The following is a 22,844-nucleotide window of genomic DNA, read 5'->3' on the forward strand; positions in this document are numbered from 1 at the left end:
CTGGTGTTGTTTCTTGATGAACTGTTTCAATCTGTGTTTCAAGAGGCACGAGTTCCATGGCTGTATTGCATAGTCCTTCATTGTGCACTGCAGGCTGATCGAATGTGATTAGTCTTTCAGTTTGAACCTCTTGGATTGTTGCAAGTTTGGGTATTCTGTTGTTTCTTGGGAGTCCACTGGGCCTACTGTTGATTATAGGCCACATGCTTGTGGTTTTACCAGGTCGATGGACACGACTCTGTTCTCCTTTTTACCAGCAAGGGGCGGTAGCACAACTGATCTTGTTCCGGTGACTGCCAAGACAGGTACTGCTTTTCTGTAAGAAGGCCCAAATTCCTTCTTAACCGCGATCTTTTCTCTGACTAGATCCCCAATCTTTGGAATCCAGACAGGCCTTGCTGGGGCTGTTGCGGGTGGTGCCTCGTCAGTGGTACTTGGCTGTTGCTTTAACTTTATGTTGCTTAATGATTTTCTTGTTTCATTCAGTTCCTGTAAAACAGCCAAACGGTCTTTTACTTCAAACTGCTTTGTTTCTGCTTGTACCACTGACATCTGACTATCGAGGTCCTGAACGTTCATTCTTATTCCGAACAATAGTTCGTATGGGCTGAAACCTTTTAGAGAATTTCTTGGCATGTTGTTAAGACTAGTCTGGACACTTATTAAATGTTTGACCCACCCAGCGCCTGAACCTAATACCTTCGCTGTTATAGATTGCTTTATGTCCCGGTTTTTTCTTTCTATCACACTTGTGCGACGGACAAGAATACCGCAACCCAATTCCCATGCTAGCCATGGCCTCCTTATAGGCTCGAGAGCTGAAAGCAGGACCCTGGTCAGAATGGAACGTGGTAATTGCGTATATGCCGATATGGACTCGCAAATCTTTTATAACCGTTCTAGCGTCAGCCGAGTGCTGGAGGCCTCATTTTTTTAAGTGCTTTTCGTCTAAACTGTTAATAGGACGCAGGATGGGGTGTAGGCAGCGTTACGCTCTTTCTGACTGGTAGCCGGTAGCAAGGTTCCTTACTGCGATCCCTATTACAGTTTTCACAGTTGTTTGCATATATTTGGTGTTCTACACTCATTCCCGGCCACCAGAATACTGATTGTAATTCAGTCAGTGATTCCTTGATCTCTCTGTGCCGTAGACCCAAACCCATGTGTGCGTCTGCTATTAAAAATATTCTCCTGTTCATGTTTGGAATTACTCTGTCCCCCACTCCAGGGATTCGAGCAAAAGGAACGGAGTTTGCATCGATTATGTATGCATAATTGAGTGGATAGTTTACGGGTAGTGCTGCACAGTCGCCTTTTACGGTCGTTTTTACTGCTAGCATGGTTTCCCCGTCTATGTACTTATCTGTACGCTTTTTTGTGGCTACGGAAGCCGGTTTAGCTGCTTCCGCGGTGGCTGTATTAGCCAATGAATTCCCTGCAACGTGAACGCCATCACGTTGAAGACTCTGTGCGTGAATCACGTGAGTCTTTTGTAGTTCTTTATGTAAAAGAGCTACCTCGTTCCAGAGCAATTTATGCTTTATTGTGGCACCTGTGTCATCTTTGTAGTCGTTTTCGATCCAACTCTGCAGTTTATTGTTGTAAGAGTTGACGCAAAAATGAGAATCGCACACTATAAGTGTCGGGAATTCACGTTCTGCATTTTCGAGCGCCATCTTTAAAGATCTGATTTCAGTTCTCTGAACCGAACAGTTTCTTACAGATTCAGTTTTTGTTACTTTCGGTCTGAATTTACCGCACAGCCAACGACCTTTAATGATCGCACATGCTGCACTGTAGGATTTACTCTCTACGTTGAAATGCTGTACAAAGCTATCTGTATAGATTATACATGCGTATTGTGGGAGAGGCAGGATTTCGATTGGCAGAGGATATTCTTCTTCATATTCTAAATCATTCAGTTCTTCGTATTGCGGGGCGAAATAGTATTTCACGTCTTCCGCTCCTAGAGAATCTATGCACTGTATCCATTTTGGATCCAGTGACACTGTAGGCAGGTTTACTGGGCTGAATAGCGCCTCGAAGGCGGATTCCGCTGTAAGGATATTAATCCGTTTGCCGTGTGCTAGTTCTCGTTCATTTGCTAATGCGATTTGCACTGCGTTCACAGTTCTTTCTGTGCGACTGAATGTTTTTTCTGCTTGTGTGTACAAGTGAGATTTAATTGAAATTGGTACCTTTTCTCCCTCATTAGAGGTTAGGTACGTGAATCCGCATCTTCCTGGGATGACTCGGATTACTAGATCGATCGTGTTGTCACGTGTATCTAATTTTGTTTTTGCTAACATGTCTGTTTGCAGTGATCTCAAAATTTCTGTGTGTTTTTGAGTCCAATTGATTTGTTTTAAATCAGGTTTTATTAGTTCGTCGAGAGGTTTAACCCTCTCTGCGTAATTTAGTATGTAAGTTCTTCCGAAATTCAGAAAACCTAGTATTGATTGTAAATTCTTCAGCGTTTTTGGAGCTTGGAGTACAGCGCACTTCTCTAAGAAGTTGTCCGCTAGGCTTTTCCCTTCACTTGATAATTCGTACCCTAAAAACAGTACTGTCAGATGGGCAATTCGAGACTTTTTAAAGTTGAATTTGTAACCCTCTGCTGCGAACCCAAGTATAATGGTGTTCACTCTTTTCAAGTGAGTATCCAAGTCGTCGTCTGTGAGATAAATATCATCTACGTAAGATAATGCTTCATCATCATAGATTTGTAGTAACTCTGTTACCCTAGCTGAGAATAGTCCTGGGCTGTTCTTGAACCCCTGTGGGAGTCGACAGAATTTTTTCTGTGACCCAAATGCGGAGAAAGCGGTCAAGTATCTGCTTTCTGGTGCAATGTTTTGACAAAAGAAACCATTAGAAATGTCTAATGTCGTTTTATATTTTTTCCTAACTATATTATTCATTAGGGCTGCACTATGCGAGTTTTGTACTGCAAAAGTTTTGCAACATGTATTAAGGTGTCTGTAGTCCAAAACTAGACGATATGAATTGTCTGGCTTGGAGACAGGAAACAAAGGATTGTTCATTTGAGAGGTGCATGTTTCAATCACCCCCTGGTACTCAAGTTGATCTAAGATCTCCCTGACTTGTTTTTTAGCTTCTTGCTTTATGGGATACTGCCGTTGGGCAGTTGGTTCACTTTTTAGTTGGATTTTGTGAGGCGGTGAATCCTCATCCCATCCTACATGATTTTTATACAATGCAGGTGCCTGGGCTACTGCCCATTTCCTTGCATATGTGTATTTCTTATGAATCGGTATGTGATTCGAGAAGGCAGGCATAATCACTTCTTCGCCACAAGGGCACTCCCTGACAAACTCTGGGGGCCAATCTTTTTCAGCTAACAGAATATCATAGCCTTTTGAGAGCTTATCCCAAAATAGACCCCTAATTTTCCTAGTCTTATCACCCTCTATACGCAATGTTATTTCGTATATTTTATGGGGCTCGCTAAGCCTGGCGTCGGCAGTTTCAACCTGAATGTATTCATTCGTGTCCACTGTCTCCAGATGACTCATCAAGTTCTTGCGCGCTATACTGATTTCTGCTGCACTGTCCAACATTGTCAATGCCCACTCCCCGTTTTTCAACTGTGTCCTCAGTATTCTCGGCATGGTTGATTACTCTAGTACTGGCTACCTTCTTTTTCTGAAATTGAGATTTCTTATTTTGAGCAGGTTCCTTGTCTTTGGACTTGGTGTGCTCTCCTGGGTCTGACCGTCCTCTTCTTTCCGAATTCTGTGGAAGAGATCGAGAGGGACGTGTATCAATACTTTGATATCTATCAGGTCTTTTTATATTATCCCTATTTCTAAGGTTATATCTTTTCTCAGAGGGCTCCCGTTGGGGAGACTGGCGTTCTCGAGTCGGAGTTCTTTCCCTCCGTCGAGGAGACCTTCCTCTGGACTGGAAAACTTTTTCCTTGGGAGTGGATTGTTTATTTCCATCCCAGCTCTTTTTAGGAGTGTTTAAATTATTTTTAATAAATAATTTTTCTGGATTTTCGAGCAGTTGGGGCTTAACTGGTTTCCCACCCAAGCTGTCTCTACCTAATTCTTCATAGCATTTTTCTATGATTTTGGCAAGCTCAACAGGATCTTTTATATCTGTTTCCCTCAACTTCTGGCGAATCGCCACAGATGCTGCTTCTCCTTTTACATTGGCTAATAATATAGCCGTGACCTGCTTGAAGTCTTTCAGTAATTTCATACCTAGATTTAAAGCGGGTTCTGGACCGAATTCATTTTGAATCTGTTTTAGCACGTCTGGTATTACCGCCATAGACGGAACACCGTGTGTTTTTGTATAAATGGAAGCAAAGACTGTACCCCAAGTGTCGCAGTCCTCCACGTGTGGTGCGATTCCCATAGGAAGGCAGATGGTCAAGATTCTGTGTTTCTCAATAGGGGTAGTATCAGGAAATACTGCCTCTATTTGAGTTATTTTCTGGGCTAACCAGAAAGGAATTTGTTCCCGTTTTACGGGTGTTTTACCAAGACATGACTGTATGTTCTGTGGTGTAATTTTATTTGTGTTCCCCTGATGAGGGGTCAGCTGGTGTGAATTAACAGCTGGCTGGACTGTTGCAGTCCGTATTACATATTGGACTAATTGCCTATGTATTTTTATTAATGTGTTTAGCTGTACTAACAGCTCTTCTCTAGACATTTTTATAATGTCAGGATGTGGTGTGTAGCTGGCTAGAACCGGCCACGTGGCTCCTGGTCTACCTAGTGGACCGAGCCTAGTTATGTGATCATTGTGTTTTAGGGCGCCATTAAACCAGAGCAGGTGCTCTTGAAATTTAAGTGGGATTTCAACCTCCTCGAAAGGAGCGTACTCTCCCGGAGGTTCCTCTATTTTGTAATAGTGAAACTCTTGTGTTATAGCGTTTACCGCTGGAAAGTTTATCCATGAATAGAATACCTGTCTGCCGATACTCGTGAGCCTCTATCACGAAAATTACTGTACCACCCTGAGGTGTCAGTCCGTGTTCTATAAGTTTTAAAGTTATAGATCTTCTTAACTGGACCGGGATGATAATAGCACCCGGGTCTGTGTATTCGGGACCTTGCTGAGTCGCATCTACTGCGGCCCCAGTGGTGCCGTTGTTTTCTACTGACATTGTATAAATGCAGTTTTTGCAGAGTAGGTCTCCAAGGAGACAAAGATTAGATGCACAATATTTTGGAACACTGTATCCTTCAACGTTGAATAAACCAGAGCTTTACATAGGAATCTCTTCCTACTAAGGTCGGGCGGATTTTAACCTTTCACCCACTCCAGACGTCTATTGGAGTATTTACGGGAGAAAGGGGTGTGAAATATGCACGACTGAGTTACTCTATAAGTCTTGCGTTAGTTTATCGCCTTACCAAACGTTAGGGCGCCATGTAGTGTAGTTCCTAGTTTCCCACTAGGCCCTGCGCATTGGAATAACATAAACAGTAGTATCGACGTGGAACTGCTCATATTCCAGGCCTCCACTGACTATGCTAAACTTAATTGGGTTGTGTTACCAACTAGCTCAGAGGTCACTGGAAACTTTCTTCTCTGCATAGGAAGTGATCAGCTTCCTTGGCACAGACAAGAAGGGATTCAGCTTTCCAACAACCGTGCAACATGACAACTTTGCTCCTCAGATCAAGAGTCGATCTCTAGGGTCGTGTGAAACAATAGACATAGATTTCACTCAGTCAGTCTAGTGCAGTTTACTTTCACAGTATGTAGAGAATAGAGAGACGGGCGTGTATCAATAAAGGGTTAACATTTATTGAACAGTCTTTCTTCTCGTACAAGAGAAATGTATTGCCACAATTGCAATAATTGTTATTATAAAAAGTACGTACAGTAAGATAAGAATAGCGAAATAGAACTGTAAAAGCATTGATATGGTTTCTTAGCCATACAATGGTTTAAAAGTAATAAAACATATATACAGTCATATATACATTAGGCTAACATACTCAACTGGTGCTTCTAACTAAGCCTACCCCAGTGTGCCTGACCTAAGCCTAACACGTGAGAAGGGGAGTAAGTAAGTAGCTTAAGTTAAGTTGGTTTTGCCAAGGTTTGTTTCAAGAATTCTCGTCTAAGGGTTTAGTCAACACCATACCTCTGAATAGAATGATGGAGGATTGGTATCTCCTTCAGGGGTCTCTCTCGATATCCCAGTCACCCGCGAGGGTAAACTGGAAGCGCCGGGACTGGATTTCTCTGCACGAGAAAGGCAGCGGCTTCTCTCAGCGCGTCGAGGAAGGAGGGGTGACAGCGTCCGCGGGCAGCTGGGCTGGATGTCTTCGCAGAGGACGGCTGCACGGCTCCTCAAGCGTACTGCACCATAGGTCGCGCTGTAGCGGCGATAATGGTAATCAGTAGCTTCACCACCACAGGATAGCAGGCTGCAGCGACAGAGTGCTAGTTTTTACCAACACGGGGTCATGCAGGCAGCTGGCATCAGCAACATGTTCGCTCTTTGCTTAAGGCAACGTTGGTAATATTTATACCTGACAGGTGCCGGGTTTGACGCAAGTTTGCTGGACATAAGACGTCAATTAAAGATGTCACTAGGAAGTGATAGTTATCAGTTGCTCATTAGAGTTCCATTACTAATCAAAACATAGCAAGCGGGGATTTCCAGGTTTGCTAAGTTTTTATCTTGTTGAAGAACTCGGAGTGTTATCTAGGAATATCAGATAGTGACTGCTGCTCTGTCATTGCACTAATTGGTCGCAAAGGAAGTAGCAGAGAGTCATGCTGGAATGTGGCTCTGTGGCTCTGCTCGTGTGAGGCCAGAGATGACTTTTCAGAAAATCGCACTTGAACGGTTATGCCAATATAGGGAAAAAGGGGCTTTATAGCCGAATAGGGGAATAAGGTCACAGTATCGATCAGGAACCTAGATAAGCACATGACAAACTGTTCTCTATAATACCCACTTATGACTTTGGAAAAGTCATAAGCAAAATTCACTGCCCAATCCCCATTGGTCCTAAATCCCCCTCTGCAGACAGAGTCTGGAAACAGTGTGATGAAATCCAAGGCTTGACAAAACCCACTGCACAGTAAATTGAGAAGGTGAAACTGTTTTACAAGGCCAAATGCTTAAACCATTGCTACTCACCTCTTTGTGTCCCTCTATGATTCCCCCACTTGCAGAGATGTTTGCATTGCTAAAGGAGGCAGACAGCTCTTCATGTTGGGCACCGTCCATATTGGTCATAAGAAGCAAAGGGCAGCTGCCCAAAGTGTAGAGTGCTAAGAAGAAAGCTCATTTTACTTCACTGTGGAACATTTAACTGTGCATCATAAAACTGCCTGGACAATACATTTATTGTGAGCCAATCTCATGTTATCTTCATATGAGTGTCCTACCCCGCTCCACCCTTGTTTCGACTTCATTACCCCTGAGAGTTAAAGCCTGACAAGGAGGTTCTCTGCATTCAGTGAGCTTGCAGTAGGATCTGATTCTTGAGGTTCTGAGGACAAGGGCAAGAAATGCTACAAGAATTACCCAGCTGTCCTCACGATCCCTAGTACCAGGAGAATAGGCTTGCAAGCAGTGCAGGTCGCAGTGTGAAGGAGGAGGATGCTGTGAAAACCAAGGGGTCTTGCTCTACATTGTCACTATGGAAGCCCAGGATCTTCAGACCAGGAGTAACAATGAGGACTAGTCTGCTAATGAAAGGGACAAATTCAAAAACATTTGTAAAGAAGACTGGTGATGTGCTCTTGAATCAAGTAAATGGTGCATTTTTCATAAATAAATGGTTTATTAACTCAAAGTGATCACATAAAACAGGGTCTGTAATAACACCACTCTTATACTTTGATTTAATATCCCTGCTCAATCAGAAAAGTGATTTCCATTCAGAAAAGTTAAACAAAGCAAAACATAACGAATGTAACTTTAAACTCTGCATTCCTCACAATGGACCTGATTCGCAAAGTGCCACTGCTGTTGCGGCAGAGGCCACGCAGTCATGGCGGGGGTCCCGCACTTGTGGCGGGTCCTCTGCATTGGGAAACTACTGTACGGAGGTCCCTCCACTAGTGCCCGCGCCACAATTGCGAGGCCTCCGCTGCAACGACAGAGGCCGTTTGTGAATCAGGTCCAAATTCTATCACTTACAGTAGCCCTGAGGCTCTAATGCGAGTCGTATGAAATACAGTCACATCAACTACAAAGAAGCAGCCCCCTGTCCCCCGTACACCCACAACATCTAGGAGACAAATGCATGCTGCAGTCCTCAGAGCACACCCAAAGCCACTGCAACAACTGCAATGAAGAATTATCCAACGTTGGTGTCTAGAATTTCCAAGAAGGCTTTCGCCAACTCAGCTATGTGATCGCAGGCTATTTCCCATGGTACTGGCCCTCCACAGCCTCGTGGTCTCACAGAATCAGTTACACTCCGCGGTGCCAGCTCAAGTGACGCCTGTCAAGGTTCTGTTCTGGATCAGAGTGTTCAGGCTCAGGTCTGGAGAAAGCAACAGCCAGCTCTCCCCAGGTTTACCAGGGTTTCAATCCTTTCATCCAGCAGGCTGGACTACGGCAACACATTCTTCACTGGAATCGCCAAACAACTCCTACACAGACTCCAGACCATCCAGACACATCCACTAGGCCCATACTTGACCTCCCATGCCGCACCCACATCACACCACACCTCAGGAAGCTGCACTGGCTCCCCATTCACATGCTAAGTCAAATCAAACTTCTCACACACACTTACAAAGCCCTACACCAACCCACCGCATTCTTTCCCTACATCCACCAAAGCAATTCTTGAATTCCACAAGAAGCTGAAGACCTGGCTCTTCATATAGGTACCTTGGGGACCACAAACGTACACACCTGCCCAAATGCCTGGAAACCCTCTTGGGTGATTAGTGTGCTATACAGATCCATATAACATAATATATCATAACATAACATTTTAAAGAGGACATCTGAAGCACACATTTTAAAGGATGTCAAGTCTTTCAGATTAGCCTCCTATTTCCATCCCTTACTTTTCTGGTTGCTCAGCCTAAATGAACACCCTCTAATTTCTTTTAAACATTTAATACCATGTCTGTGAGTGTGGCCTTCACAGTGCTGCTTGCTCCAAGGTCCGCTCTTTCCAAAGTCTCACGATTCCATTACTAAATATATTTATATATCACAAAAGATGGCAGTGCTTGGTTTTGTGATATACTCCTTATGAGGCAGATAACATTATCCACCACAGATGCCTCAACATGCTGGAGCGGCCTCAAAAGGCACTCCTCTGCTGTGTTTTTATTTTGAATGAGGTGCTCATGCACCAGAAAGCCAGGGAGGGGCCCTACACGCTTGTTGCGACCCATTACCACGAAAGCTTCTGACAATGCCAACCTGTGGGACATCTATGTTTTCCTCCACTTCTTTAACTCTAGTTTCAGTTCTGTTTTCTCTCTGGTCAGTATGCTGAGCACTGATGGGCTGCAGCAGTGTTCTTTTGCCACATGTCATCGAAGCCTCTTCAGAGACTGGGCAGGCATATTGTTCTTGGTACCAGTGCACAAGTCAAGGGTACAGGCAGGTAGACAACGTCTACCCACTCTTTTCACAAGGTGGACGCCATCTCCCCTGCTAAGAAGTTGGACCCCACAGAAATATGCTGAACTCATCCAGGTGTAATTTTCAGACACCTGGACCCATTCAGCAGCACCTGCATCTTGTCTGCTTTCCTTCCAAGTAGCAACATGCGGGCGAGGGGTCTTTGCTATTTTAAATTCTAGCTGAGCCCAAAAACAAAGGCCGAAGTTAAGGTGCCAACAGGCCTCCCTTTGATTGAGTATCCTCTCTGGGAGCTATCTGGAACCTCACACTGAGCTGAAAATGCAATGGAGGGGACACAGTCGCTCACGGCTTGTTATTATTTCACAGTTACTTAAGAGAGGCATGCTTTTGGCTTTGCTCAGTCCCTGTACAATAGTGTATGTACTGTAAGAATTTCAGATGTGTAGGTCTGTCCCAGTATTTACACAAATAACAATGAAAATGCTACTATTTTGCTTTATTTTGTCTATAGCACTACTCATCCCAATCCAGGGTGTCAGATTGCTTTACATCAAACTTACATATTGTACATTGACAATAAATCATATATGTGTAAATCAATGTACAGGAACGTGTTACAGTAGACAGCAAGGGTTTCAAAGTGAAGGAGTCATGTCCTTCATAGTTCACTGTGCTATATTAGAATTACAATGTGTGAACTGCAAGTAACAAAAGGATCTCTGTGTCAAAAGAAGTAACCCACTTACCCATCTACATAAAATAAAAATCTGTCATCTGTGTGTCAATGGATGTGCTTTCATAAACCCTCTATACTACTTTGATTCAAAACTGTGACTGGACAAAACACAAATCTCTCCAGCAAATTCATTATCCTACAGTTATCTTAAACTTGTTATTATTCCCTGAGATTTACTGGGCACACGAAGATCTATACAGGAGGTGTCTTATCCCCATAAGGTATTTTTAAATACAGGCTTTGCAACCAATTAAGCAGAACATATTTACTGCCACGTTTCTCTTTGTTTCCCAATTTCTTTGTGGCAGAGTTCAAAAAATATAAATATAGTTGAGGACCAGGTTTTGCCTCTGGGTTGTGTCACTTTTGAGGAACAACTTTGATGCAAAGTTGTATTTGTTAAATATTCTAATGCGCGCAAATGTACTCATGATAGACCTGCTAAACATTTGTGTGAGGTCTTAAGATCTGATGTCACTTCTTGTGATGTCGCTTCCAGTGAGGTCTAGGGTTGTGATGCCACTTCCTGTTGTATCACTTGCGAATTCACACTCTGTGATGTCATGCACCATGATGTAACTTGCTGTTGTAAAGAGCATAGGTCCAGATCCATGTATATTAGTCAAGTAGGGTTATTCAAGATAAGATGTTATAATGTAGAGAAACCCCACCAGGAGCAGCCTTCCTGCTGCTCAGCCCACCCACCAACTCACTCTCTCACTCACCAACATTCCACTGCCACCTCACGCACCAACATTCCATCAACACAGTCACTCTGGCTGAGCAGCAGGTATAACATATCTCCTTTCTTTAAATAAACAAAGATAAGGTTGCTACTACAACATGTACAACTCGAACGCCAAGGTAATGAATGAACAGGAGGTACACTGCTCCACTTGACATGGACACTGGGGCACTTTGAGTGAAGCCGCAACTTCATAACAGAGACTACGAGCCCCGCACTAAATGCTCCTCCTCAAGGTACGAACAAAGGGGCTCCTCCATCCACCAAACAGGGACAGAGGGGAAGTCCCACATCAGCTGCCCTGTGGACTTGCCACTGCTGTTGCACCATATGACAGGGACACCCCCTCAAGTGGCAGTATGCCCAGACGCTCCTCTTGCTGCACCATTGGGTAACTCCTATTGATGGAGACATTCTCCCAAGGAAATAGCATACAGACACCTCTTCCAAAGTTACAGCTGTCAGGAAGAGGGGAAGTCCAGAAGGAACTGACACGCCCGGGTTGGGGGTGATCGCTATTCAGGTCACTGGTGGGTCTCAGGGTTGCAAGCTTGCTGTAGAAGAGATGCTTCTTCAGGTTATCCTTCTTTAATGTGCAGTTACTTAAAGCTTGACAGTTAAATTCCATTCATATAGCACATGCAGGTTCTTTTCAATAAAGTCGTCGCCAAAATATGTTGGTGAAGAACATTGGTCCAGATCCATGTAGATTAGTCAAGTAGGTTTATTTAAGATAAGATGTTATAATGTAGAGAAACCCCACCAGGAGCAGCCTTCCTGCTGCTCAGCCCCTCCACCAACTCACTCTCTCACTCACCAACATTCCACTGCCACCTCACGCACCAACATTCCATCAACACAGTCACTTTGGCAGCAGGTATAACACTTGTGTACTGTCTTACCTAGTTAGTGCCAAGCTTCTTTTTTAGGACTTATGCCCTGCTTGGCGCCTTCAGAAGTCCCACTCCTAGGCCGTAAGAAAATCTTCCTTGCCTTTCTTTTACTGTGCCATGGTTGCGACCAGTGATTGCTTCAGGACAATAAAGCCCATGGCCTGCAGGTCATACGGCTATCGTCTCAGCAAAGACTATAAGCAGCAACATTAGCAGTGAGCTCCAAGCAGGGACTACATGGGTGGGTAATCAGTGATTTAGGTTTGCAAGCCCTGATGTTGACAGACAGTTACAAAAGAGAGTGACAGAGGTCCTCTGGCATGCCCACTGTCCAGATGCCCTGTGTCAGAGTCCATCATCCTAGCCAGGGTGCACCATGGCATCATAAGAGGCACAACGGTCCGGGAAATGGAAATGTACTGGTGCTCCAAGATCTGCTTCCTAATTATACCCTTGGATTAACCTATGCGGGGGGTGTTTGGGGCTGCAATCATCAACTTTGCCTCCTAGCCCAGGCTGTGGGAGATACTCAAAGTAGGCCTGAAAAGTCTTCTGCCACAATGCGACCGAATGGAGCACTTTACATTTCTCTTGCTGTTCACCCACCAGAAAGTTGGTGTTATGGCTCCACGGGAAGGTAAAGGCATTGTTCTTTTTAGCCACCTATATTTCTGTGCTCCCTTGTAATTGCACATTGCTACTCTGGTTCAATTATTGTTCTTATGCTTCTGCTGTTCTTTCACAACTGCTTGTCTCATACTCGTACTGTTCTCATGCCCCTGCTACGTTTGAGCAATGCCTTGTTTACACACACTGATGCCATGTACTCTCCCCAGATGACGCCACCATCAGCATGATGCAGCGGCCACGCTGCTCACTTCCGGACATCATTGGCACCTCGGAGATCATGCGTCGCCGGAAGCGGTACGCGCTGAGTGGGACTGTGTGGAGCAAGTCCCACCTCACCTGGAGGTAGGAAACTCTGCGGTCGAGGGTATGCGGGTCTCTGGTTAGGAAGCTTGGCTTTCACATTGCGCTATTGTTTGCCCCTGGAGTACAAAGCATAGCTGGGCTTCAGAACAGGGGCCCAGTAGCCTCTATCGGACAATAGGGGGTCTCTTATGCATGTGGTGTGATGTTTCCTAGGCACTTTGGGATCCATTAGGATGTCGGACAGATCGCCACCACCATGTGGACGGTGGCGGTCCGCCCAACATCCTTCCCTGCCCGCCACCCATTTCCCCCCCCCCCCGCCATATTACTATGCCGGGGGGCCGCCAGTTTTCCGCCCGGTCAAGGAGTTGACCGGGCGGAAAAGGGTTTTATATGGTGGCGGTGTCTGTTAGACACTGCCATCCATATTAGGGTGAAGGCGGGGACATGCTTTTCTGTGGCGGCAACGCCGCCACCGAAAGGCATGCAGGAATATCTTGTGGGGGTCCGTTGCAGGCCCCCAGGGACTCCTAGGGGGTGCACATGGGGAGGTACCTATGGTACCCCTCTGCACTTCACTGTACAATGTTGCAGGCACCGTAAGGTGCCTGTCACGTTGTGCATTGAAGTGCACAATGCGCATTTTTAGCATTGCGGCGGGCGGGGCTTTCAGCATCACCCGCCGCAATGGTAAAAATGCGGGATGCGCCCTCCAGTGTGGCGGGCGCATCCTAATGGCCCCCAAGGGACCACTGTCCTTATGGCGGGAGGTCCCGTTTTACATCGGGATGGCGGGCAGACAAAGGCCCCTATGTATCTGGTTGGAGGCATATGAGATATATCTTGGACAAGGGTACAATTATCCATTGTAGCAGGTAAGATGGTGTCTGGGTTAGGGGACAGAGATATCCAGGGATCTGGGGGGCATGGACAGGTCAAGAGAAGTTGTTATGGGGATACTTTGTGGGAAGAGTGTGGGGGATCAAGCAATAGGAAGCGTGAAATGGTTTCTAGAGTCCGTTTTTGAGGGACCCAGGCAAAGGCAGTTCTACGGCATTCATCTACGAAGGTCCATAAGGCAGTCAGGGATCAGCGTGTGTTCTCCTGCCACAGTGGAAATGCTGATGTAGCGCTGAGTACCATCAGTATACTTGTGGTAAAATGGGTGTGAAGGGCTAGGGAGGCAAACTGCCTTTATTGTCCCATCGGGGCAGAACTGCTGAGGGAAGCCAATCATGAGGATGTACTGTTCCAGGTGAGTGGAGAGCCGGGCATTTGTTATCAATTCTAGGATATTCGCATAGACAAGCAAGCTTGGAGATCGGTCCCCTTCAGCAAGCAAATCATCACAGCATCCAAGTTTCAAAAATGACAAATGACAAACAGAACAATTCAGCTATTTGGTTTCTGTTGGGCTTGACAGTAAATGTAAAGAAATCCAACAAGACATCCTTGAGGTGGATATAAACATAATGCCGGATTTGTCTAGCTTCCTTGTGGAGAGCTTCGCAACTTTGATAATAGCATTCCACCTTTACTATTACTAACAAAGTGAGGTTAGCCGTAAAGATGTGTTTGATAGTATCGCATATTCAACTGATGACATTGGTGTGAGAGAATCCATGTGCCCACTTCAAAATTGGTTCAAAAGACAATGGCCATAGAGACTGAGTGAATGGATGAATATAGTGGCGGTTTCAGAAAAAAGGTGACAACAGTCTACAAGAAAGTAGAGGTAAGAATCTTTTTCAGGCCCCAGTACCAGTGTGAACATAGCAGTAGATGCATCCCTTAGAGAGTGGGGACCTAGATTGGTACAGATTAAGTATTTATTGTAGGTGGGGCGTAAAGGACTCTGACCTAAATATCAGTGTAGTAAAACTCAAGGCATTTGGCACTTATACAGGACAAAGTAGTGCTGATACAGAAAACATAACCTGTATTTGTATAGCGCACGTTCACCCATAGGTATCTTGGGTCTGAATAACAGCTGCTTATTGTTACCCAACTCAATGGTACTCATTTTATCGAACAGAGAAGGATGAAAGACTGAGGGGACCCGCCGGGATTTGAACCTGTGGCCTTGAGGTTGAACACAGGCCCTTGCAGTGGATGCATTAGTCCACTGAGCCACCAGACCCAACAGAAAAAAACACATGTCTTTTTACTGAAATAAGAAGGGTCATTTGTTCTTCACCTACCGGAGGTAGCAGAAGAGAATTTACAGTGGGCACTGCACAGCAAAATGCAGATATGAGTAGAACACCCACCAGATTAGTACATAACATACAAGCAGACAGGCTAAGTGCTGAATTGCAGACACTCCCACTGGGAACTACATGTAAAAGTTGTAACACAGGTCTGTCGGTAGTGGAGGGATGCTATTAATATACTTATTTGTAAGAAAAGAAAAGAAAATATGTAAGATCACAGAACCAAATACCCACAACAACCAGTCAAGAGTAATGTATTCTTGAAGAATTGTTAAAGACATTTGAAAACACTTTCTCACCAATCCCCCCAGATTTCACAGGACGCCAGCAAGATCATACACTACACAGTCACCCTGATATTCATTGCACCATGATGAGACTAGGCCTGGGAGGTAAATTCCATTCTGCGGTCGGAATTTGGGTAATTTCGCGTTCCACGGAAAACGAGGAATTGCCAAAAATTCTGCAATCCGCGGCGTTGCGGAATTTCTTGGTTGTTCGCACAATTAAGATATGTAAACTGTGGGTGCCTGTACTTCTTCGCTAAACTATGTGTACATACTTGGAGTATGGCTATACCTGTAAGAGTCTATGTAACCTTGCTCGATCTCAACGAAAGATAACAAATCGTCAATGCTTTCTGACATTTCGCGGGATAACAATAGTGTATCCAGGATAGTGTATCCAGGAAGGAGCTCCTGAAATCATACTAAGCAGATATGTAGCATTCCACCAGAGGGGCACAGATGTGTGCAATGTAGCAGTACATCCTACAACAAGATCATGCCACATGGCAAAGTGTAAACGGTTCATGATTGAAATCGCTCAACATTAGAAGCTGGAGTACAGGTGATCGCAGTACACCAACTCCACTTAGCAAAAAAGGTTTTGCTGCATTGCTAGTTTACAAGGGAAAGAGACGCTGCATGAAGGACAGCAGCTAAACCATTTGTCTCCACTGATTTAAGCCCCGCTACCAGACACACAAGCCGGGCATCTGGACCCTCTTTCCGTAAACTCTGTGTACTTACTTGGATTAGCGCCATACCTGTAAGAGTAAAAACCTTCACCCACCTATGTCAACGTGCTCTAATGGAATGGCTAATACCTAGGTGAGTTTTATGTCTAACCTGGCTTTCTCACTAACGCTTCTGTTAACCTGGTAGTGGGATTTAAAAGGATAACACCAACAAAATCACTACCAACACAGCACCTTGGGATCTGCTTGTGAATCTTAACACATTAATCTTGTCACCATTTGAGATAATGTAGACTTGTGTATTCAAATAGTTGACCTGCTATATGACTCTCACAGTTGAAAACCCTTTTACACACTATTGCCAGGACAAACCTCAACCCTAATCTTGCCGAAGCCACTTTCCCGTTTTCTTGTCACCCAAACCTTAAAGTTTCCAACTTTAGTTCCAAATTCTCAGTCTCCAAACTGATGGAGAATTAGGCACACGAATGTCTGACAGAATAGCAAAGGACAGAAAATCGACCTACAAAAATATCGACACAGAAATATTGAAGTCAAAAATGTCGAAGTCCAATGTACATAAAGGTAAGTGCAAAAATATTGATGTTAAAAATATCGTTTTTTTTAATGTTTTAATAACAATGTAAAAATAAGTAAATAATATATATAATTAAAAGAAATATAGTTCGAAATAATAAAACATTTAAAAATAATAACTAATACATATGTTAAAATAAACATATACATATAAATTAATATATATATTTACTCCACATAATGCAACATTAGGGAAAGCGCTGGATAGTGTAGGGGTAAAAATTACTATTCCCACTCCAGTGAGTGCAACAGTAGGGAAAGTGTTGGATAGTGTAGGGGTAAAATTTCTATTCCCACTCCAGAGAGTGCATCAGTAGGGAAAGCGTTGGATAGGGTGGGGGTAAACATTACTATTCCCACTCTAGAGAGTGCAACAGTAGGGAAAGCGCTGGATAGCGTAGGGTAAAAATTACTATTCCCACTCCAGTGAGTGCAACAGTAGGGAAAGCGTTGGACAACGTAGATGTTAAAAATAAAATACTTATACATGACATGAATATTGTAATTAAATAATGATTCATTAATAAATTTAGAAAAAATAAATAACTACAAATATATCAAAAATAATAATTACTTTAATATTAAATACTTCCCACCCTATTCCCCAATAAACACACACTACACTCCACATAAAATGATACACAATTAAATACATTTTCAATTAATCAATTAATAAAATTAATTTGCAACTAATAAAGAAAACATGTTTTATCAATAACAATACATAATGTGTAATACAAAGTAATAATCAAGTAATAATTAACAAAACATTAATTACCAATACCAATAAATAATATTTAATAAAAAATAACCAATTATTACTTCACACAAATAATTATCGATACCAATAAATAATATTTAATGAGAATTAACTAACCAATTAATAATTAACAAAAACAATTATTAGCAATACTCAATTTTTCTTAATTAATTACTTAATTACAAATAATTTACTTCCCACCCTATTCCCCTATAAACCCACAACCCACTCCAATAATAAATTAATACAAATAAAATAATGATCAATTAATAATAATTAAATACCAATTAATAATTAACTAAAAATACATTATTAATAATAATACAAAATGTATAATTACTTAATTAAAATTAAATTACTTCCCATCCTATTCCCCTATAAACCCACAACCCACTACAGAAATAAAACATTAAAATTAACTAATAATTCCTAAAAATTATCATTTAATTTACTATAATTAAATTACTTCCCACCCTATTCCCCTATAAACCCACAACCCGCTACGTTACTGAAACACAAAATTTTCTTTAATTTTTTTTTCTAATTTCTAAAAAATGTATACATATATTTAAAAAAACAGTACAATACTTAACAAAAAATATAGAATACATACATATAAAATACGTACTAAAATACATAACACTCATATAAATATCGATATTACTAACATCGATATTTGCAACATCAATATTTCTTACCTTAACTTCGATATTCTGGTTGTCGATATTCTTGATTTCGATATTCTGTCCCTACGATATTTAAAACCCGATATAAATGTGCTTCGATATTTAAAAATCGATATTTTGACTGACCACCAACACTATTAACTTAATCTGCCACAAAGAGTGTGGCGTGAATGTGTGGAATGGCTTGCTTGAGGGCACAGGACCAATTCCAATAGCCAACGATAACTAATAACACTGCACTAACCACTAACTTTGGGTTCCTAAGCAGTGTGCTGCCTGGCGTAAAGTGCTTCAATGTCAGGGGTATTAAGCGCTTTATAAAAGCAATTACAATACAATAACGAAAACAACAATTCATAAACTCTACATAACTCCAAGGCAATACTAGGAAACCTGTTTGCAACTACAACTCCACACCCCCTCCATAGTAGGAGGAATAATACTTGCAAGTCCGTAGGAAACACATGAATCTACAGTAGGATTCAGGCTACAAAAGAAGGTTACTTAATTGCAACAGCAGCTTGCATCAATTATGTATTCTATTGTGAATCACCCAACCTCTCAGTGAGATAGGAAAACAACATGCATGTTTTCAAATGTAGAAGCGTGCACATTTCCAAAGATAAACAACAATTAAGGGGAAAGAATTCCGAGATAGAATTGAGGCTAACACATTGAGTCATTAAGACATCCCTATAGTTGATGTGACAAGGCACAAGCTGATAGATTTAATAATAGCGAGTGAATCTATGAAAGATACAAGCCGCAACATCACTGTTACAGGTACCTAACATTTTCATGGAGCAGTGGACAAAGAGGTGCCACGGGCAGGGGATACAGGACCTCTACGGGCAATGGGCAAAGAATCTCCGGGCAGCATTAGAGCCGGTTTGAGGCCTCTACAGCAGGTGGTTTATGGGTCAGTGGGTTAAGTAATATTTGTGAACCGAGGTTTTAGCAGTCTCTTTAGGAACAAGAAAGGTTGTTGTCTCTTGATCACTGTGCAAAGTGATCTCTGAAGGATCAGGATGAGATTCACTTGGGCAGAAAACAGGGAAGTCCAAGTACCAGGAAGACCTTGTGAGTATGTAGGCGATCTCTGGGGTAGAAGGTATGGGATGTGTGTGCCGTGAACATGGATCCACTGTAGTCATGGGTATGGAGTCTCCAGGTCTAGATAGCAGGGTCACTGGTGCAGTGGAGATGACTGATGTGGCAAAAGTAGTAAGCTTCCAAGGCAGCATTAAGGGGTCTCTGCAATAGTGGGTATATATATCTGTGGTGCATTAACATAGGAGGTCACCATCTATCGCTAAACATTTTCTCTCTCTGATGTAGGGTGCGTAGCTTCCCTCAGGTCTCCACTCTCCCCAAGGACACCATCCGCACCCTGATGTACTACGCCCTAAGAGTCTGGAGCAACTCATCACGCATCACCTTCCAAGAGACATCAACAGACAGCTCGGACATCCTCATCGACTTCAACAAGTCCTACCATGAGGATGGCTACCCCTTTGATGGCCCAGGGGGCACGTTGGCTCATGCTTTCTTTCCTGGCGAGCACCCCATTTCAGGAGACACCCATTTTGACGATGATGAGACCTGGACCTACAACTCAGCAGGTAGTTCTTTGTTCCATAATTTTATAAAACACAAGTTTGGAGAATTACCAGCATGCATGCAGACAAACTGTGAAGCCAAGGTGAAAGAGAAGCTCTGAATCTTGGGGCAAAAGGAACAGCCTAACCAGAGCTAGTGGGTTTCTACAAACCCACTCTATCCTGATTTAGGGTTTGGCGGACAGGTTGTGTTGATGGACATCACTTCCGGAAGACAAGATTAACAGGCTCACAAGAAGGATGAACTAATGGTGCCCCATTGATGCTTCCTCACTTGCTCATTCATCACGTTCGTCTGTTAAATAAACTTCGGTTTAAAAAAAAAAAAGAAGTGCATCATATCCTACAATAATGAGGCTGACAGGATACCTGCCATGTTTATGAAGGAGTAACCAGTCTGCCAAACTCTAAATCAGACCCTTTGTCACTTACATAATTGGGCCGTTTTCACTGGAGTATATTGTATGATACCTTGTTTTGAGAAATAATCAGTCAAGATGCCTCTCTGCACAGAAGCCAATGCAGTGCATTTGAAATGGTATTCTCTGCTACTACTTTATGCATTGCCCAGCTTTAGCGTTTTCACTGTAGACAGGTATAGTACATCTTGACTTAGTACCAACACCCCTGAAGAAAAAATATTTGTTCTGTGAATTATTTTACTCATTTTCATCCTATTTGGAATATGATTGAGTATTGTGTTTACCTCCTGCATTGAACATCAAGGCCCAAAATAGAGTTCAGTGTTACCCTCAAAGATATGACAAAGAGAAATGTAAATGGCGGAAGGTGTGCTTTATAAATACTTCAAAACATAACATACCAATTACCAGGCATTTGGCTATCTTATAAAGTTCTGATATAAACAACATTGATGAGAACCCTGACCCTTGAAGAGAGACAATGGTTCCTGCTTCTGGTGGAATGCCTATTCTCCTATTAGAAGCCTCAGGGTGCAGACTAATTGATTTGAGGAAAAACACCCCTTATACTTAAAATACTGGTTGCCAAATATGCACAGCCCCCTCTGTATCCTGTGTCGCATTCTGCTAAAATATGACCGAGTGATCCATCAGAACTAGAAACACAGTCTCCCCCTATTCAAATGTTCTCAATAACCACAGTCACAGCCCAAAAGAGCTTGCTCTGTGCCTCATTTCCATGCAGAGAATGGAGTCCTGCTTCCAAAAAATAAAATACAGTATTCAAGTCCAATATTCCCGCACAGTGCCAGTTGAAATGGATAAGGCAAAATCGTTGGTGATGGAATCCTAACATGCCGCTTGTGCCCTGAGTATGAAAGGTACACTGAGACCTTGGTCTATGCCAAACTATCTGAGATACAGAGAGGCCCTGAGAGTTGGTAAAGACAGAGGGCTGATTTATCATGGTATTGCGTTTCCCTTGCATCGCGCATTGTGTCTCAAGGGCAACGCAATACCTAGGTTAGATTTACCAAGCGGCTCAAGGCCACCTTGCATGTCCCTGCGTTGCTTGGTAAATCTGGAGTAACGCAAGGCAGTGCAAGTCGGCTTTGCATTACTCTGTCCTCAATACTGGTAAACCTGGGAATGCGTCAGAAATGCTATGCCTTCCCTGGGGCGGTACAACAAGGGTAAATATCTTTATTTGTCCTCCTTGATTCCTATTTGTAAGTGTGCCGCGTTCTGCAGCACAATGAGACAGAGGAACAAGCCTCATAGGGCTGTTTTTGTCCAGAATGGTATACCTTCCTGCACAAAACAATCCTGCCTGTAAATTGATACTTGTATAGCAGACTACTCACCCGCAAGGGTCTCAAGGCGCTTGTACGAATACCGCTGTGGAACCCCTCCTGGCTTTCCCTGTGAGGCGTCCACTCCTGGACACCCCCAAGGTGGAGGCCAGGCATCATTAGCGTTGTGGGGGCCGTTGTGGAGATTAAGCAAGCTATTGCCCAGATTTGCAGAGTGGGACTCCATGAATGGAATAGGCACGAAGCGAGAATTATCAGGTCCGTGGAATTTTGAGCCCAAGACCCGCCGAGGCGGGGAATTGAACCCTGGTCCCGGCGCAGGCAGTGAGTAGGAATGTGCCATATAATGGTAAATATGGCACATTCCTGCCTTCTCCCTTTCACACAGCACACTGCAGCCCAGCAAATTGACTTGCTGTGTTGCATGAAACCTTGATAACCCTTTCCCTGAGTCTTTGTGAACCAGTGTGAACAACAGCTTCTTAAATAGGAATGTTACAGAAAGAGGTTGTGGACCAGGTTAGATCTGTTATTCTTGGAGAAGTGTGGCTCACTGGTTAGAGAAGGCAGACCTGGAAGCAGAGGTCAGCCCGGGACCAGGGTTCAATTCCCGGCTTGGCGGGGTCTTGAGTCCTAAAATGTCCATGGACTCGACAATTCTCGCTCCGGTGCCTACTCGACTCACGGGTTCACACTCTGCGACTCTGGGCATTAGCTTGCTTAATCTCCACAACGGCCCCTCGCGGCGGGATGCCTGGCTTTCACCTTGCAGATACCCTGCCGGGGTTATCACACAGGGGAATACCAGGACGGGTTCCCTAAGCAAGCGCTTAGAAACCAGTGGTGATTTGCGCTATATAAATTCCTGTACATTTACATTTACATTTGGCGGAGGTAAGGAAGGATGACACAAAAGTCAGCTGGACGCCAAGATGACTGACCAGCTCCTACAGCTGGAAGGTTCTAGAGAAGTAATGGCCTTGGACAGAAACCATTCTTACCACCCTGTGGAGAAGCTATTATTTAATTGTTTTTCTATATTTTCTGCAAACAACAATTTTGAAACGTAGGTCACTGTCTTGCATTGTGTTCTGCGTGTCTTACAGTAATTGTTTCTAAAGTGCTGTTTCACATAAAGTATTCACAATTACTTACATAGTGCTGAAAGTAGTTCTACATTTCTAGCAACACAAATCAATGTAGTAGCTATTGAGTAATGCAGCACACTTTATACAGGGACACAATGTACCTTTTAAACTCTTTGATGCTGAAAGTTTTTTTTTATCTATACCAGATCCATCGTTCAAATCCTTGGATTCACTCTAGGCTCAGCTCTCATATTATTCTCACAAATCAACAGAGTGGTGGCAAAATCTTTAACTT

The 22,844-nt window shown here is 43.3% G+C and overlaps 1 protein-coding gene across 1 annotated transcript in view; it reads left to right on the top strand.

Annotated features, from left to right (window-relative positions):
• The window catches only part of MMP25 (matrix metallopeptidase 25), a 157,961-nt gene that overhangs the window by 83,304 nt on the left and 51,813 nt on the right, over positions 1–22,844 (top strand). Inside the window, exons 3-4 of the mRNA XM_086931713.1 lie at positions 12,776–12,911; positions 19,446–19,729. Coding sequence (XP_086787839.1) covers positions 12,776–12,911; positions 19,446–19,729 — 420 coding nt within the window. The remainder of the gene's footprint in view (positions 1–12,775; positions 12,912–19,445; positions 19,730–22,844) is intronic.

This window comes from Lissotriton vulgaris, chromosome 7, assembly GCF_964263255.1.
Source record: "Lissotriton vulgaris chromosome 7, aLisVul1.2, whole genome shotgun sequence".
NCBI classification, from domain to species: domain Eukaryota; kingdom Metazoa; phylum Chordata; class Amphibia; order Caudata; family Salamandridae; genus Lissotriton; species Lissotriton vulgaris.